Genomic DNA, 20,049 nt, shown 5'->3' with positions numbered 1-20,049 from the left:
AGCCCAGTCTCAGTAGTTATAAATAAATCTCTTATGAAAGGAATTGTGTCACTAACAGCCCCTTGTGGTTATTCTTCATCAAGGTAGTTTCTCTACATCCTTAAATACCTACTGTTCTATCGTCTTGCTTTCAAAAATAATGGAAAATGTATCCACAAGAAACTTATGGTCTTCCTAAGTTACAGCCTGTTATGACACACCTAACATGGCTTTAGATCCAGTCATGGAACCTACATTCCCCTTCTTGACCCAGCTTTATATATTTGTGATAAACTTCACACTAAAAAATTTGTTAGCACATTTTTTGGGCTCATTAAAAACTTTTGAAACCTTTTCCCATCTCAAACTTTAACTCTTGAGATCACAGAGTTCTCATTAAGTATTATCAGGTGATTTTCCGGTTACCTAGGGAACAGCTCTCAAATCGTAAAGTGTTTTTCCCTTTTGTACAACCAAGTGTGTCTGCCAACCTAAACCATTCTCAATCTCTTAATTTTGTGTCTCCCATTAAAAGCCCCCCATGATGGTACCCCAATAGTAGTAGTAGAAAAGACTATGAAACTCAGCCAACTTAAATTCACTACACACATAAATACCACGCTAGAAACTGACATCCCATTAAGTAAACTGCACAGGGCTAAATGTAACAGTCTATGAATTACAGATGGAGTCAATTCTGGGCAGATTGCGGGAGCTGAGAAGAGCACGCTTGGCTAACATCAAAGACTGAACCAATACTACTTTCATAAACACTTATCGTATCCTGACTTAGCAATGGGGAAATTCTCATTATGGTATTATTAGCCCAAAATGGCTGGAGAAATTAAATAAAAGGCTAAATAATTCATCAAAGCCAAAGCTAGACTTTCCACAGCTAAATCCAGCTGTCTGCCCAGCCTCACGAATTCCTCTCATGTGTTTACCAGCCTCACCACTTTAAACTTAAACAAGTGTACAGTAGGAATGCCTAATTTGCTTCTGGACACAGTAATTCTGTCCATCACTGTCTTTCCCGACTTGATCTTCACTGGCTCAAATTCAACCAGCACTTCATTTCCATACATATTTGCTTGTCTCACAAACGTCTGTATTACCCTGAGTCTTCACTTTTATCTCAAATTATCACTCTGAGAATTTATTCATAGAGTCTATAGCAGTTAATATGTCTGACAAAATGACTCAGTAAACATGGTAATTCAAAGTCATGTACCTGCATTTGCAAACATAAACTCTCCTTATGGCCAAATAACTCAGAACAATTGGATATGCAACTATGGCATCACCTAAATACTGTATAGCCATTTCTAAACTAGTCTGTGTTTGTATGGCTGTGACACAGTAGGCTGTTTGTTTTTCTCTCTCTATTACTACACACAGTAGAATTTTTTACTGCATGTCACACATTTGCTGTGTCCCTCCTGACTTTTTTTTTTTGTTACGAAAACTTGGTGGTCTTTACTCAATAAGTAATGACAATGATGATAGTTACAGACTTATTTTACTTTAGAACGTACATGTTAATTTACATCCTTTTATTCTGCCAGCTTTTCATATTAACATTACCAGTACTTTAAAATCTATCCCTGATTATGGAATTCAGAAATAGAGACTTTCTGAACCAAAAGTTTGCAGATGACTGGAAACCAGGAGTAGTCATTGAATCCCCAAATGAGATGTTCTTCGTTCCCCATTGCTGCAGTCCTTACTATAGGGTATAGTCCGCCGTCCAGTCGGCCCGAATAGAGTATAAGGTAACGTCGGTGGTCAGGCGCATTATTGGGCGTGTGTCGTCAGGTCAGATACTAATCGCGCCATACGCGGCGCGTCCTCGCATCAGTCTTTTTTGCCTTTTGAGTATGCAGAAGCAGTCTTTACGTTCGCAGTTGTTCGTTCGAAATATTTCCCGTTTCGAACAGTTTCAGGGTGAAACAGGAGTTTTGTAAGTACCCGAACATTTTATTTTTCTTGCCTCAGTATTTAATTTAGGATCGAAGAAAAAAAAAGTGAATAGCTGTCATTACTGTGGGAAGCACCTCCCTTTAGGGCTGATACCTTGTTGTTGTGTTGGCCTGCCGGGCCTGCCTTGTGCGTTGTTGGTAACTAGGTTTAACAGCTTGCTTTAGGTTTAAGGTTAAGAGGATTAAGAGGAGGTTGAACTGGGTTAGTGTTTGCGTCGCAACCCAAAAATGCGGATGGATCGGATGCTCCGGCCAAACAGCGAAGCCAGGGGAAGAAGGAAAAAAACAAAGGAGCACGGTTCTTCCGGGCGGCTGGAGCCAGGTTTTTTAGTTTAGTTTTGCTCAGTAGGGTTTTGAGGTTTTACCAGGAGTTTGCCTGAGTGCAGGGGAGGTACAGGCAGAGGGATGTCAGGAGGCTGGCCTGTTCTCTCTCTCTTGGTCTGTTGCTCAGGTCCCTCTCTGTCCCTCTCTTCCCAAGGTGGTTGAGGGGCTTTTCAGTGTTGCTTCTGGGTCTTTTTCAGTAGGCCAAGCTTCAAGAAAGTGGGGGCTGATCCTTTAATTACTATGATTAGACCTAACATGCATATGAGGTTCTATGCCCCTTTGTTGATTAGGATGAGGGGTTTTCTATGTTTGGACGATTTGAGGCCTAGTTAGAGGCTTCCAGAGTGATCTGAACTCTGATCAGAATGTTCATCAGAGTCTTGGAAGACTTTGGTCTGTATCCTTGTTATTACAAGTTCTCTGGTGGATGACTCCACTTCAGCTTCTTCTCCTCTGAGGGGATTTCTCATTTTTACTTACTCTGCAGAATATTGAGGCCTCTTAAAAGGAATGGGAAGGCCATTTATTTTCTGCAGGTTAAGCAAGGCTCCTGTGTTTCTTGTGGAGGCCCCAGCATATAAGAGGCTTCCCCTCTCTGTGTTGGAATGTGCCTCCTGATGTTTTTAAACCTGAACCTGATTATAGAGATTGCTCCTCAGAGTCCTGGTTGTGTTTGAAGTATAGGTTTATAGGTCCTGAGGAAACTCAGGGAGTAGTTGTTAAAGCCCTGTAGGGGCAAAAATCCTGTTCACCTGTAAATCAGGGGCCTAGGCGTGTAGGTGCTTCTGAAATCCTCTTCCCATTTCCCAGTGATAAAGAGCCAAGGGCTTTTTGGATGAGTGGATGCTAAAATCACAGGTATTCTTCTTATCAGAAGTGAGGCGTTGGTGGATGTTTCATGAAAAAAATATCAGAATTATCTTTTTATTTTCTGAAGTCTAAGGTGGATGCTCGTTTCGGAAGGTATTGAGTGTAAAAGAGTTCTTTACAGGCATGCATGGTTCTGAACAAGGGCCTGTTCTTTTCAATGGTTTTGATGTTTTGATGCTGTACAGGCCTAAGTGGCGGTTGCTGCTACTAGCCTGTGTTCTTAATTTGCATGCTGGGGTTGGGAACTCGAGAGTAGCTGAGCATTACAAGGCATGGATTAAGGATTTACATTATTTAACTGTTAAAGGAGTTTGCAGGGGTAGCATGTTTAAAATTAAAAAATTGGGGAGGACAATCTGGCTTCTATGCAAGTCTAGGGGTAGGTCTAGGCGGTGTACATGGGCGGGAGACTCTAGCTCCTGGTAGGCCTAGAACAGGGGACATATCCTGCTTATGAGGTCAGTGAGGCAGGGGGGTCAGTTTCGCTGCAAGAGACTTCTGGAAAGGTCTTTTCAGCAGCTGTAAGAGGAGTTCGTCTGCTCAGACTTCTGAGTCCCTTTAGGGTTCTTCTTTCGTGAAATTGGGATTTAATTAAGTTCCATTTTCATTCTCCAGTAGGTTATTTCACCTGCAAACAACAGGAGGAAGACTATGCTCTTTTCAAAGAAAATTGGGATTTAATTACTCGTTCCAAAGAGAAAAAGAGGCACACCCTGCAGGTTTTTTACTTACAGAGCAGGAAGGCATTTTTTACAGTCCCTCCTCAAGAAAGGCAAGAAATTTTAAGATGTTCACAGTGCAAGTTATGGGTTACTCCAGCCACCTCTGGTATTTCAGATTTACCTCTATTTTTCAAGGGGCCTGTTTTTTCAAGCGCAAGATGTTGTACCAAGACAGGGGAACCGTGGGCTAGATATTACATGGATGGATTCCTCAACACTCAAGGAAACATTCCCAAGTTGCATTTTCGGGTGTTGCAGCTTGTATCACTTTGTTGGTAATCACTGGATGGTAACTGCGCTGCTCAGGAAGCTTACCTGGCTAGCCCATATAAGTTCTGAAGTTAAAAAGTTCTTATCTGGGCTTCGAGGAACTCAATTCTCAAGGAATTCAAACTGCATTGCCCTTCTAGCTATCTACTTCTGTATCAAAGAAAAAGGAAGGTATTATAGCTTCAGAGCTGCTTCAAGTCAGTCTAAAGATGTACCTAGACATGTGTGTGAACTAAATCAAGAAAAGGAGATGGGAAGACACTCTACAGCATTGGGTGTGAGACTGAATACAGTGCCTCTGAGATCCTCTAGGTATCCTGGAAGCGAAAGTCTGTCCAGCAAGACACCTCCTTTATCTAGTCTCCATCATCCTTTCACTGCATGTGATACAGATTTTAGCTTCCCAGATGGCCTTCACTACATGGGACTTCCAAAACAATGCTCACAGCATATGCAGTTGGCATCAATGGTATTCCAAATGTTGACTGCAAGAGACAGTCAAAGCCAGGATAATGTCACCTAAATGCAATGTTCCCTTCACTTCCCAATGGCATTCAATGGACAATCCGCCTGGTAAAACAAAAATGTATGCACACAGCACTGCAGGCAGTCAACTTTTAACGAATGATAATAATACATTAAGCCAGAAAAAGATCACATGTAGTGGGCTCAGAGATGGAGAGCCAACAAAGGGAGTCTCTGTGATATCACAAGAGGCGAGTCAGATTTTAGTTTCGGTTAACTAAATGGAAGGAGGATACAATCTAAATGGAAAGTGGATACACAGAAAGAGGCCTGCCTACATTCACCCAATGTTAGACAACATGAAGGAGATGTTAAAACTCCAGTTTGCATTAAAAAATGGGGGAGGTGGGAACAGCCAACTCAGGTGCCTTACTTAACGAACAACAGTACTGTCATGTCACACATCAACAAGCACTGAACACATTCTTATCTCAAATATGAGCAAGCAATGATTTTATGGGGAGACAAATCTGTAGCTTATCCCACAAACTCAGAACTGGAAAAGTTTCTGCACTCCACTCAAACACAGTAGCAGCATGGGTTGCCCAGACAAATCACTGGAAAAACCTTCAGCAACAATGATCTTCACAGTGTTGCTCTGAACCTTCATCCATGCTCTTCCCAGACCTTATAGATCCTCCAAAGGTTCTCAAAGTCCACCAGCTGCCAGTAAGGTGAGACTCTTACTATCAAAGATGAGGAAAGTGGATGCTCTACCTTTCAGTTGGAATGCCTTTCACTAGCTCCTTTGGGCGTAGGTACTATCCAATACTCACCTCTCAGAATAAGACAGGCCAAAGCCTGTCAGATTTCAGCTCAGATTTAACCTCAAAGCATATCACTTGTCTGAGTCTGTTAAAGAGCCTCCTTGGCCAACACCTCCTGATTGTATTTCTGTTATCTCAGAAGAGGCATCTCAAAGATCAATGAAGAGTTCACTATTTTCATGAGAAAAATTGAAGAATTCTGTTTTGAGACACAGCAAAGAATTTGGAAAGTTTTATTTATGTTGGCTGGAGCTCAAGCTCCCTTCTTAAATTAGATTGGAAGTGCTTTGTCCAAAATGGAATTGATTTTTTTTTTTTGGGTACTTCTCAAAGGGCAGTTTGTGATTTTAGAGGGGCAAGAATAGTGTGGCCACTGAGTTTCTTACTGAAGGTTTGTGGATCAAATTTATCTCCTTTTCTTCCATTAAGATTCATGTACCTTAATTTCAGTGGCTCTCGCTTGTGAATTGAATACTTGTCATGAAAGACTCAAAAAGTTTCTTAGATTACTCTGCATATAAGACCCCGTCCTACTCCTACTTTGCATTAAGTCTTTGTGCTGTTTATGAAAAAATTACTCTATACAACCTTTTGAGCCTACTCCTTCTGCTGAATACTAAAAATAAAGCTGCTATCTTACTGCTTTTCTACTTAGACTATTGCTTCTACAAGAAAGGAAGCGATTTTTAATAATATGGCAGTAGAGCCCATTTATTTTCCATAAGGAGTTATGATACTTGGTACTGTCTTCCTTTAAATAGTTGGTGTTTTCTAGTTTGTTTCTTTGCCATTCTTCATTTTTTTACTTTTATGCTCAGAGACAAACATTGTGGAAAGATTTTTGCATTGCATGTGTTTTGGCATTTATATTTATTTTGTTATTTAGATTAAGGATTTTCAATTCCAGCAAGCAGTTGATTCACTTTCAAGCTTTGAGTTCAAGCAGCAAAGCCTGTGCCAAAACAAACTATGGAGTTGTGGATTACAGTTTGCATTGCATTTTGCATTTCAACATCATTTCTACATCTAGGTCTATGGGAGATTCTAGCTGGAAACTAGGGCTACTGCATAGTTTTTTGCTTTCTAAGGGGGTTTTAACAAGGATATCCCTCCTTCCTTGTTGCTTTGGAGCTTCTAGGCATACTTTCAGGCTAATTGTGGGAGCAATACTCTAAGTCCTTTGGCAGGTTTATACCTATTCACTTTGTGTCCAGAGAGCTCCTGCTTCTTTATGATTTGCTCAACCTCCTATACCTTTGCTTTGGGATTCTTGTATGGGCCTCTTTTATATGTCCATTTGAGTTTATTCTTTTATTATACCTACCATATTCTAGTTTGTTTTGGATGGGCATGGGAGATGTAGATTATCCCTCCTTCCCCTCTCTGTTTAGCCGTCCTGCAGGAAGGTTTTCCCAAGTAAATTACTGGTGCCAAAATCATGGACTGAAACCAGTTGCCAAAAAAATCCATTATTGTATCTTTTGTCATCCACCCCAAGGAACTAACACGTTAACAGTACGTCACAAAGAGTTGATCTAGTAGTTTGGGATTTAGGAACTTATGTGGACAGTGACCTGACATTTTACTAACACATGTCCATCTTTGTAAAAAAATCCTATATTGCACAGTTTATAAACAGAGGGATTGTGTCTAGAGCAAGGGATGCCATTACCCCCCCCCCCTTTACTCAGCTCTCATTACGCCAGTTATTGAATGTAGTGCCTCCTTTGGCGTGTATCCATTTAGGCACATGCAACAACTGAAACGCTCACAGAGATATCTTACTAAAAGGATACAGAGCCTAGACAACATGTCCTACATGGACTGACTATCACTGTACTCGGTGCCTTACAGGCTACTAAGAGGTGAATTTTGTTTGGCATACAAGATATCCTCCAACCCACTACATATGGATTTACTGCCCATCAGCAAGTCCAGTGACCTCAGACATACTTGGTCAAGGCATCTGGACCTCTTCTGTAACATCATCCATATTAAACAAAGTTCTTCCCAGTCCATATTCAAGCCAAATTAGGTCCATGGTTGGATAACAGAACATTTACCCCAGGACTAACCTCTGTAGTACTGGTGGACAGAAGCAGCTCCTAAATGCTTTATCCTATACATGAGTCCCCTCAAGTTATCTGTGATACAATCCCAGTTATTCTAATTAGGGGTAATATATAATTACCCACCATGGGATGGGTAAGGCTAATCTTTAATCCAATAGGATAGGTTCATTCCAGCTTAAAAAAGGGAAATTGGATAGGCTTAAAATGGCCCACAAGGGCAGCTAGCCTACTACTAACTTATGAAGCCGTAAAATGGGACTTCCCAGCTAGACTTCATGATTAACAAAAATAAATAAACAACAAACTAGGCATTTCTCATTAATAAATGAAAATAAATAAGTATAACAAGTAGTTAAATAAATAATCTAAATGTTCATGCTGTCTGTTTTTCTCTCTCTGACTCTGTCTCACACATACACACACACACACACACACACACACACACACACACACACACACACACACACACACACTGCCTGTCTCCGTTTGAGTGATTTGTTTTTGGTAACGCTTTGATTTTCCAAGACTCGTTACTGTGAGTCCTAGAAGAGCAAGACTAAATGACTGAAAATGCAGACATCTATATGCTAAGTCCAAGATTGCTGTTTCTTAAGATATTCCCTTTTTTTTTGAGGTATGGCAGTGTTAGAGTTGGTGAATATAACATTGGGGGTATGGGGTAGGCCCTCCACATCAGTGGGTGCAGAGGGAGCTTGCCCCTAAAAACACTTAAAAGGAGAGCACCTGTGCTCAGCATTTGCTGTTCTCCTGCATGTTTGGGATTTTTTTGATAATTCCAGTTCTTGCAGTTATGAATTGTGGGATTAAAGTAGTGAGTCCTTTGTTCTCCTTTTTTAGCTCAAGTGTATTAAAGCATAATGTGTAATAACATTAACTTATTAGCGTCTAATGAAGGAATTCCTGTTTGTTTGTCAGCTGAAGCATTTGTATTGCAAAACCTACATTGGTCTAATAAGAGGCATTATATCACCTATCTGTTCCTTAAGTGTTGTTTTATTGAGGCATGTTTGATAATAACACAAGAAGTCAGTCGAGTTTTGGGTGAATTCAGATGTACTTGGAGATAAGCTGTTAGAACTGAAGCAGTTAATTCCTTTCTGAGGTGTTGGTGCAACCATGGAGTAGATATGTTTTATTTAGGGGGCTGTGGAGAAATGCTTTATTTAGGATTAGACATTAAGGTTTAGGGCTTTAGTTTTAATATGTCATTTTAATTTCTTTGTTATTGTTGTAGAAGGTGTTAGTTTTTTTTATTTGAAAATTATGCTGATTTTTTTTTGTGTGTAGTCATGCTTACAAAGTTTCATTTTTTTTTTGTTCCAGTTTAGTGAAACCTGTTTGGTTTTATTACTGTGAATTCATGTCTTTTAGTGTTTTCTACTTGGAGACCAGCTCATCATTTCTCTCCTTTTTTATCATTACATAATTAGGATAGTTTAACATTTTTGTAACATCAATTTGACCCCCACATATTGATTTTGAGTAACAATGCAACAGTGTTCTCTGTATGTTGTGTTGTTGTTGTTGTGTCTTTCGTCTTTTCCCGGTTAGGGGTCGCCACAGCAGAACTCCGGTCCGCTAATTATTGGCAGTAGACTTTTACGTGCCGAGTTGCCAGCCCTGACGCACAACCTTCAACGAAGGTACGCCCATTCACGCATGTCTCCACACAGAAGACGCCCTAACTGAGAATTGAACAGGACAACGTCTTACTGTGAGGCGACAACGCTACCGCAGCAACATTTTGTTTAAGTAGTATGTTTCATGTACTAAGCTGGGAGCATTTTTTTTTTTTTTTTGCTCAAGAGAGGTACTGTCCAGGATTCATAGCGATGCAGTGCACTTCTGAGCAAAGCTTTCACAGCAGGGTCAGCTCATGGCAGTGGAAGGAGACAGTGAATATCTAAACAAAAGCATAGCACTTATGGGCAGATAGTTGCTGACAGTAAATATGCATGTTATGAAAGTCAATAGTGTAGCCACTCTGAATTAACTCCCTCTCACACCAACAAACACATTCTCTTCAGCAAAATGAATCAGAGGGAGAAACACGGTAGAAATAATATAAAAATATATAAAAACTTTAATACGGTTAGCGCTTTCACATCACAGAGGCTTCTTCAGACCATGAATAAAACAACATAAGCTAAAACCATTTTATATACTTCCCAAACTCTACCAAGTTGCTGTTAATTAATTGATTACATCTATTCAGCACACGAGTTAAAGAGACAGCATATTAATAGGTATCTAGCCTAAAAAAACATACTACAGCTTGCTAACCCCAACAATATAATACACAAACTAACATTCCATCAGTGAAATAAAAATCAATAAAATAGGTACATACACAAACAAGTACAGATTTTTTAATAAAACATGAATATATGTAGGTTTTATAAACGTCTTGTTTTTACGTAGGGCTTAATAGATGTTCTGTCATTTAGCCCTGGTTCTTTTTCTACCTGTAACTCTATGGTCCATTTTTAACTCTCTCAGTTCCAGTTTGTTTTTCATATCACCCAACCTTGAATCTTGAGAGATACATTCAATAACTTTGAATTGGAAAATATTTTTATATTAATTCTTCCATTTTTCTCCCTCTGATTCATTTTGCTGAAGAAAATATGCATGTTAGCCTAGTTGTGCATTGTAGTTGTGTGGGGCAAACAGTGCAGTGAAATGTATACTCAGAAACACAGAAGAAAAGAAAAGAAAACAAAAACAAAAAAAAAAAAAAAACAAAACAACAACAAAGAAAACAAGGATAGAGGACTTCTGCTGTAGCGTTGCTCTAGTTGTATCAGTCTGTGGTGCTCCTAGGGAAAGTGGTGAATTTTGTTAAAAAAAACTCAGATTTGTTAGAGAAAGTAAAGAGTTTTGAGGTTGAATTGGTAGAAGTGAATGTGTCATAAAATAAGGAAAGGCAAGCAACAGAGAGTAGAAGTTAATGCAGAGATGGTCAGCATGTGTCTGAACAAATTGCACTGGAAGTTATGTAACAGGAAATAAAAAGACATTAAAAAGCCCTAATGGACCATTTTACAAGATTTGCTGGAAGAAAATGAGGAACTGTGAGCTCACACAGATTCAGTGAAGCTAGGCTGGAACTTGGAAGAATGCCTACAGGTGTGAATGGTGGATGCAGAGGATCAGGCTCAAAGGAAAAATGTAAAATAGATAGGTGTCCCAGAGAGATATGAAGGAGGGGATTGTGCTACTGCAGTTGTGAGCTTATTTAAAAATGGAGTGATATTTTCCAGTCGTAGATTCACATAGAGCAAGAGAGAGCACATGTGACCGGGACAAAAATGACTAAGAGACTCTGTCCTATTGTAGTGCGATTTCAAACTTTTGTACTCTGGGGAAGAAATACTAAAAGCTCTGTAGCAGTCCAGGAAGAAAAGGAAGGTAGAAAATGAGCATATTTTTGTGAATTTGGACTTTTCTTTCAAGACCAGATAGAAGAGGAATGCATTCCTGCCAGTGATTTGAGCATGCAAAGAGAAGAGAATTTGCTGGGAATGACCTTTCCAATTAATTTTAAGATCTTTCAGCAGGTTATGGCCAAAATGTTTACGGTTCCAGCTGAGGCTTTGGATTATATCAAGAAGCCAGCAAACTATAGGCTTAATAAGGTGTCATCGGAGGGCAGGAGACTAGAGTATCACACTTGGAGGGATGTGGACTGCTAGCGGCACCGGGTGTGGTGCTACAGATGTGAGTACAGGAAGTTTGGAACTGTGTGCATTATTTCTATTTAGTTTTAAATCTTCTTTTTTGCAATTAGATGTCACTGGACTTTAGCAGTGTTATTTATGTGGCTTGTTTATACTTCTTAACTTTATTTCTAATTAATTATGACTTGTTTGTATACACAACATTGTGTGTTTCTTTATGTGTGGTCGCTTAATGCAAGCGGTATGGCTTATGGTAGTTGTGTTTCTAGGATAGCAGTGGATGTATTTCTGAGGTAGTGGGGGGTCTAGTGCATATACTATTTTGTAGAGTTTCTCTGCCCTCATTAAAAATTGTTTAGAGCCACAGTGTTATGGTTATTACATGTGGCTGCATAATTCAAAGTGGTGTGGGTTATGGTGGAAGTTTTACATAGATAGTGAAGGGGGACTGGAGTTTATATTGTGTTTTAGCTTTGATCCAATTTCATTAAGAACTGTTTAGACCTACATTGATATATTTATTACATGTGCTGGCTTAATGCAAAGTGATGTGGGTTATGACACCTGTGTTGTAGTGATAACTGGGTGGGGTAGGCGGCATAGAGTTATGGCATCGAACAGAAAAGATTTTTAACATGAGGGGTTGGAGGTGAGTGTAGGCTATGAAGTTTATAGAGATACTGATGAACAGGATGTGACATATGCGGGAGGATGAAAAGGTTGAATAATTGCTGTGCTTATGATGGGCAGGTGCTGCAAACAAGAGGAGAGTTTAGGAAGAGTGGCTGAGGGTGACTCAGTATGATCTGCATGTTAATGATATAAGGTTAGCAAACACTAACAAACTCACTGGCATTTTGATCTTGTAAACAAGGAGTAAGTTGGACTTTTGAACATGTTTTGGTGACAGGTAACTGTAATAGGTTGAAGAGGATGATAAGTGGCTGAGATAGGAACTGGGCAGAAGTTGGATGGAGTTAAAGATTAGTTGTTCAAGTGTAAGATGGAGGAGGTGGGAGTGTTAGAGTTGAAAGAATGCAGTGGTAAGGTGCGAGAATTGTAGGCATGAGGGAAGGTGGGAAGATGTGAAAACAGGGTTGTCCATTTGAGAGACAGTTAAATAGATCAGGGAGGGAAAGAGAAAGGTTAGATAGTTCTATGATGACTGAGCAGAATGACAAGTAAGAGAGAGATGTGAAAGAGAGGTTGTGCAGAGAAAAAAGAGGACGGGATGATTGGAAGCAGGGCAGCTTGCAAAAGGAGAAATCCTGACTAGTGGAGTATTAAGTAGAAGAGAGAAGGGGATGGAGATTGCAGAGAGGAGAGGTGTATGTGGAGAAGTCTGGGTGCTGTGCACGGTCATAGTTATGACTGTACTAATGGTACTGGTGCATAATGAGACTCACAGAGTGAAACTGACTATGTTTGAGGAAGCAGTGTATATATCTGTAATTGGGGGTGGTAAGCCAGTACAATATGATGTTGCACAGGGTGATGCTTACGTAAGGAGGAATCTTACAGGCATGAGTAGGAAGAGAAAGGACAGGAAAGATTATGTTGGAAATGTTAGAGGAGAGGATAGCTAAAGAGGTGCATTTAAGTATTAAGTCATGGAATGTAAATAGCATAAGAAATAGTGACAAGAAAGAGAGGGTGTTGGGGCAATTGAAGAGAGTAAGGACACATGCAGGGGGAATTATAGAAACACATTTGGAACGGAGAGTTTGATGTAGTGGTAAATTTAGCATGGGGGATCACTAGAAGAAGGGGGTGGCTTTATTATTACAGCAAACCTTACTCTTGAAAGTGACAGAATAATAGACAGGAAAGGGAGGTGTGCAGGATTCAAAGGCACATTTTAAGGGGGACAAATTACAGTAGTAGCAGTTTGTTTCTTAATATAAAGCAGTGCTTGTAGCAGTTAGGCTGTGCATGCTACTGCATCTCTTTTAGCAGGAGGGCACCTCATGCTGCAGACTACTAAATAGACACACATTATTTGCAGCTGCACTGCTGTGGTGTCCAGATATATGAACACCTGTTAAATTCATAAAAGAGAAGAAAAGGTGTGACCAGGAAAGCAAGAGAAAGATGAGTAGTAAGCATTGGATGTGGCTGAAAGAGGGAAATTTTAATTTTTAGGGAAAGGACAAACTAGTTTTGCTTTCTGTAGCTAGCCATCAGCTGCTTCAAGTGTCTACTCGTCTATTGGGTCTACTGAAAATGCTTGCCACTCCTGTATTGACCAGACCCATTTTGGAGCTGGTATGAAGATCAAGGCTTCTTGGTGTGGTGTCACATGACAACTATGGGAGTTCTTCTACTTTAAGCCCTATTCCCTGACTCTGTGCATGTATGTGGTGCCAAAAGGTGTGGTAAATTTTATCTATTCAGAGTAGAGGAGGTGATTTAGTGAACTACACAGAAGCTGCTGAGCAAAAATGGATAATGACATTTAATGCAAACAAACCCCTTGGTTTGAATAACAAAGTATCCTTGAAGCCGTTTTTAAAAGCTAAACCTTTGAAACATTAATATGCTGCTGTTGTATTATTTGCTGCATGTTTTATTTAAGCATTAATGGGGGATAATAAATTAATACATATCTGTAGTTATGTATTAGTGCATAGGTATTGTCATATTTTAGAATACATATGGCTATCGTACTAGCTTATTATCAGTTTTAGCCATATTTTATCCTTTTATATTTTTATAGGACTAGATATTTTTTATTTTTTACATTTCTCGTATTTTTTACACTTTTAGAGTTATAGGTCTTGTAAATTGATACATGAATACACATATACTTTTTAATATGCTTTTGTACAATTTGATTGCTTAGTGGAATGTTAGCCTTAATGCTTTTAGGTACTTTGTCTTTAAAATTTCAAAAGTAGATTGTCTGTTAATTGAAGTGATTATAAATTTGGTAGATTGATTTTGAATGTTGTCTGATGAAGGGGTTGGATCCCTGAAAGCGCTTACTACTGAATAAACTCTTTTGCTGTGGTACGGCTGGTGTTTCTGTCATTTGAAGATTTTCGTTTTTGTGCACCCGCCGTTTTAGTAGTTGGAAAGAATTTCTGGTTTCAGTAGGCTGACTTTATGTAGACCATGCACCCAAATGTAATGCGGCCAAAGTGCAGTATACATAGTTGCCACTGTTATACAATACATAGTTGCCACTGTTATACAACTGTTATAGACTGTCTCCACAAAGGATGAAGCCTGGAGATATGCATGAGTGCCTGCATCCCCCAGATGGCCACAGCCATCCGCCTTGCCTCAAGGCATATCATTGGAAGGGGATACATTGGAGGGAGAAAGGCAAAGAAGGGTAACAAATGTGATGCATGAAGTTGGGAAGCACATAGGGTATGGTGCACCCTGCGTGTGGCAGGCTGACAAAGCTAGATGAGATTTTGGGGCTCCTTCAAGGTGTCCCATACATACCCAACATACCTCTGCCACCTTTCTAATATTAAGGATACCTCTTGCATACATAGCTTTAACGTGCATGTCACACGCACACATTTGTAGGTACAACTACCCATGCTCACTCTGGGTAATGTTTCATAGTGTATTTACAGGACATTGCACATCAATGATGACACACATAGAGGATGGGTCACAACAGCAAACTGATGATTGTGATAGAGATGCACAGCTTCCTGTCTACATGGCAGTGAACTGTAACTTTGTTCAACTTGCATACATTTGAATACTATCAGGACCTCATTTTACTACCTTGTTATATTTGCATGTCAATATGTATTAAATCTTTCATTTTTCTTACTGCAAAACTCGGAGGTTTACACAGAAAATTACTATCTTTTGGAGTTAGGGGTGAGGAGGCATACTGTCTTGATAGCATGTCATTACAGGATCACTTGAATGATTTAAGATTGCTTTTCTGTGAGCAGTATATGTGTCTATGAGAAACAAGTTGTACATTACTGCGGTCATTATTTCAAAATGGTGTGCTCCCATCTGTGTTTACACATATTCAGTTATTTCCCTCCCTTGTGACATGTTTTCTAGACATTACCCCTTCTGCACATTCCTGGATTTGCCACTGTTTATGTATCTTGTTTATAAATCCAGACCTTTATCCTTTATGCCTTATTAAACATATATTTGTAAATAAGAGAGGCAGTACTAAGCTTCAGAACTGGATGGCTACACATCAGGTTTTACTAACATATCTGAGAACAAGTCACATCACAGTTGCAGTGCACTACAGGTTAAGTGTCTCTAGTTGCATAATTAAATAATAAAAATATAATTTAGACTTTTGATACCTTTGCCTGTAGTAACTTAAAATTTAATTGCTTTGGATCTATATCACTTTCTTAAGTACATGTGAATACTACCAGCCAACTTTCTAAAATAAAAAGTTCACATAGAATGGAGGGAGTAGGTTTGTAATCATTGTGTTATGTTGTGATGTAAAATTTTGTGATATATTTTTTTGTAACGAATGGATTTTGAATTATTGCATTATGTTGGCATATACAATAATGAGATTTTTTGCTCAATGAAAACACGAAATATGAACTGACCAAAGAAATCCAATTAGTAAACGGCAAACCTCCAAAAAGCAAAAACACCAGTGCAGGAGCCACGGAACTACACTCTTTATTTAAAACAATACAGTATCAAAACCCATTTTGAACTTGTTTTGATACTGTATTTTAAATAAAGAATGTAGTTCTGTGGCTCCTGCATTGGTGTTTTTGCTTTTTGGAAATATGAACTGACTTTAACATTCTTGTGCTTCCTTATTAAAACCCAGAACTGTGGCTGGTCAGCCTGTGCAGAAAATGAAGGAAATACTGAATGGACTATATTTTTATCTATAAGAGCAAACCTAGTTTGCCAGTCAGCTTCTCCATGTACTGGCTATTTATTGAGGTGAGGTGTCTTTCTTTGCTGTAGCATTGTTAACTCTCTGACTTTGAACTACAGTGTAGAGGATGCCATTGGATAACTGGAGATGCATTTTATATCAGTAAAATGCATGCAGACTAAAGCCAGAGGAGCAGTACGTTAAACTTCTAAAATGAAACTCTTGAGTACTGCTTTAACAAGGTAAACTACTTTCTTGTAGGCTCGGACAAAGTGATGGGATACATAATCCATGAGCTGTCTGTTCTCTGCCATGCAAAAGATGGCATCTTTTTTTTTACTTCTGTAAGGGGGTCTGTGATAAAAGAGTGGTGGTTAAATTAAATGTACATGGTCAAAGATTTAGAGTACAAAAGATAAATTGTGTTAACAGATGTCATGGTGAATTAGAAAAAAATTAAAAAAAAAACTTGTCCTGAAATTGAGTATCCCCCTCACTGTAATTGAAAGGCACTGGATTTTTTAATGTAATTGTCATTGCCTTTGATTCCCATTTCTAATCCTTAAAAACACAATGTGGTCTTAGTGTGGTGTTGTGTTAGAAAAAAAGCATTTTTTTTAGAAGGCCCTGCTGGTTGGCATGCTTGAGATGCTGACAAAGTGTATAGAATCAAGACTGCCAGATGAGGTCAGAGTGTATTTTATGTCATTGTAGGAAGCAGTTCTGAAGTCCCTTGGGAATGAAGGTCTGTTCCTTTTCTCTTCACTGGACACAGATGGAGACATGTATATCAGCCCAGAGGAATTCAAGCCAATAGCAGAGAAGCTGACAGGTATGCATTTAGATTTTGTTACTAATTGCTTTGGTAGATTTCCATTTAAAGCTTTGAATAAGCTTTCAAACTGGCTTTCTTCTGCAATTTTTTTACACAGTGCTAGCTATTTCATTATTTTGCCAGGATAGCAAAACTGAAATGCAAAAGCTGATTTTCTTTGAGGATTTTGTTTTTTTCCCTGCAGTCATTGCTGTAGAAGTGCAAACTGGCTAAATGAGGTACATAGTTATTTTGTCTGAGATGGCTACATACTTGGTTTTGTTGCTGAAAGATCCAAAGACTGTTTTTTTCCTTTGCTTGATAATTTGGTTTCTTTTCCAGTACTGAGACTGCAGTGCAGTTTTAAAGACATAATGCACTTCTGAAGTACAGTCCTTTGTATGAGACATTACACTGGGATTGTATTTATGTGTCTAGATGGTAGTTCACAGTTGTGGTAAAGATTGTGTGGCATTAGTTATTAAGAGTATTTTACTCAAGTAGTACAGCAAAATCTACCCCACAAATGCTGTAATGTGAAAAAAAAATGGTAACTCTTTGAATTGTCAGGACCTGTTAAAGTGACATCGCAAAACACGGAGAGTGAATGGCTGAAAAAATGGACATATATACTAAGCTTGAGATGGGCAATTTTTGGAAGATTCTATTTTCTCTGAGGTATGACATTTTTGGAGTTTGTATGTATATATATATATATATATATATATATATATATATATATATATGTATAATATAAAGTTTGGGGGTTGGGGCTTGCTCTCCACATCGAGGGGTGCAAAAGAAGTTTAAAGGAAAAGAGCAATCTTTGAGATTCGCTCTTCTCTGGGATTTTTGGTCTTTTTTTTTGGCACTTCAGAGGTTCATAGGTGTGTACTAGGCTAATGGCCCTGGAGCCTTTACAAACCTAGCTCTCAGGATTACCCTGGCATCGTGCCACCCGACCTTAGTTCCCAGTGCCTTTGTCGAGTAAAGCCACTGGAGTGATCCCCGGGGTGAATTTTCTATTTCCCATCCACTCATCAAGATTTCTCTTGAAGAGGGCCAGTGAGGTGCTCTGCTTGACATGTATGGGAAGTCTATTCCATAGCATGGGCAGCCTCTGGGTTATGAACCTGTCCCTCCAGCATGTTTTGTTGATTGCGGTAATGAGGTTGAGTTCTCTGGAGTGTGTGTTGTGGCAGACTTGGGATTTCTTTAGATGTAGCATTTCTAACAGAGCTGGGTCAGACATGGCTTTGTAAGAAAAGCAGAGATCGCCTCTAAGTAAGCGATATGAGACAGAGAATAGTTGGAGTTTCTTAAGTCTGTCCATACAGGACAAGTGTTTAAGGCCTAAGATCCTCTTTGTGAGGTATTTTTGCGGCCTCTCCAGTTGTTGCAGGTGTCTAGTGAGGTACATGCCAAATGGGGCATTGTACTCGATGATTGGCCTAATGAGGGAAAAAGTAGATGGAGACAATGACCTCTTTCTTCCTGGATGCAAAACCCTTAGTAATGAGATGTGCCACATAGAAGGGCTTTCTGACCAGTTACAATGTGGTGGTCAAAAGACAGGTTGCTGTCAACCTGTGTTCCCAGATCTCTTATAAGCCTTCTGTGTTCAGCAGACTAACATCAATGTGGTAATTCATAGGAACCAAGTTTTTCCCAAAGGGGATGATGACACATTTTGTGGCATTGAGCTTAAGGCCATGGTTCTGACACCAGTTGTTGGTCTCACTGAGGCCTTTCTGTAGGATGTCAGCATCACTTGGGGAGTTAATAATAGCTCCCAACTTGCAATTGTCTGAGAACTGTGTTAGCCAGAGTCCCTTCGTGTTGACCTGAACTTCAGAGAAGTTGATACCAAACAGGAGAGGACCCAGGACCGAACCCTGTGGGACTCCAGTCATGACTGGTCGGCAGTCTGACTTGAAGTCAGCTATTTTCACACTGTGGGTTCTACCTGTGAGCCAGTTTGCAACCCACCTAGTGATATAGGGGTTGTTGCCTAGCTTAGTGAGTTTTTCTATGATTCCTGAGTAGGGAATAGTATCAAAGGCCTTGGCCAGATCAAGGTAGGCTGTATGAACCACCTTGCCTTCATCCACAGCTCTGGTGACTGACACAAAGAAGTTGACCAAGTTGAGCAGGCATGATCTACCCCCCCCAAACTGTGTGGGATCCAGAGTTTGGAGATTCCCTATGTCCTTGTTTATTAGGTCCATGATGATGCATTCCATAGCTCGTCAGGCTAATGGGGCAATAGTTCCCAGGGTCTGTAGTCGCTCCTCCTTTGTGGAGAGGGATGACTGTAGCAATGTGCCATTTGGTAGGGACAAAGCTTGAGGTGAGGCTGTGATTGAACAGGGCACACAGGTGAGGTGCCAGTTCACTCTTTAGGTCATGTAGAACACAGCCAGGGATATTGTCAGGTCCCATAGAAGATGTATTCTTGGCCTTGGATAGTTCTGTTTTAACCTATGCAGCAGTAGTACTGGGTGCATGGCAATCTACTGGTATTGTTATTGGTCCTTGGGGGGAGGGGTAAAGTTGGCACTGAATCTGTCGGCCAGTATATTGGCAATATCTGTTGGCTCAGTATAGGAGGTACCATTGTGCAGTAGCTCAGAGCAAATCTGGGTATTGCCATGGATATTCTTTACACAACTATAGAAGGCCTTGTGGTTGTCTTTACTATCTGCTGCAGTTCTGTTTTCTTAGCTAGCTTTAGAGGATTTGATGAGGGAACTCAACTTTTTGTTGAGGCTGGTAAGGGAGATGTTCATCGTGCATACAGCTGCAGTCATAACAGATGGGTTTTCCTGCCGTCAGGCGGGTCCTCGGTCGGCCGAATTCCAAAGTCTAGGTCCGGCGTTGGATGTCGTCGCTTCTTCCCTGACGTCAGTGCGACAGGGGTATAAAAGAACCAGCCGACGCCATTTTCTTCAGTCTTTCTTGCCACGCGGTGCCCAAAGCAGAAGCAGTTTGCAAGTGCCAGTTGGCCAGCTTCTGAGATTACGAATATTTTTCAACCGAAGTCTTCTTGAAAGCTAAGTACCCCGTTGGGGAAACTTTTCTTGCCTCAGACCGATGTCAGACAAAGTTAATAATTGCATTTCTTGTGGGAAGCAAATACCGCATAAGGATTTTCATTCCCTCTGCATTCTGTGCTTA

The 20,049-nt window shown here is 39.9% G+C and overlaps 1 protein-coding gene across 1 annotated transcript in view; it reads left to right on the top strand.

Moving 5' to 3' along the window:
* SELENON (selenoprotein N) overlaps window positions 1–20,049 on the top strand; it is an 805,209-nt gene that overhangs the window by 82,603 nt on the left and 702,557 nt on the right. Inside the window, exon 2 of the mRNA XM_044060119.1 lies at window positions 16,773–16,890. Within this exon, the coding sequence (XP_043916054.1) occupies window positions 16,773–16,890 (118 nt within the window). The remainder of the gene's footprint in view (window positions 1–16,772; window positions 16,891–20,049) is intronic.

Source organism: Protopterus annectens, chromosome 1.part2 (assembly GCF_019279795.1).
Source record: "Protopterus annectens isolate FY-2018-M chromosome 1.part2, PAN1.0, whole genome shotgun sequence".
NCBI classification, from domain to species: Eukaryota; Metazoa; Chordata; order Ceratodontiformes; family Protopteridae; genus Protopterus; species Protopterus annectens.
Note: the sequence above shows the minus strand (reverse complement) of the source record. Positions and strands in the feature narration are given on the sequence as shown.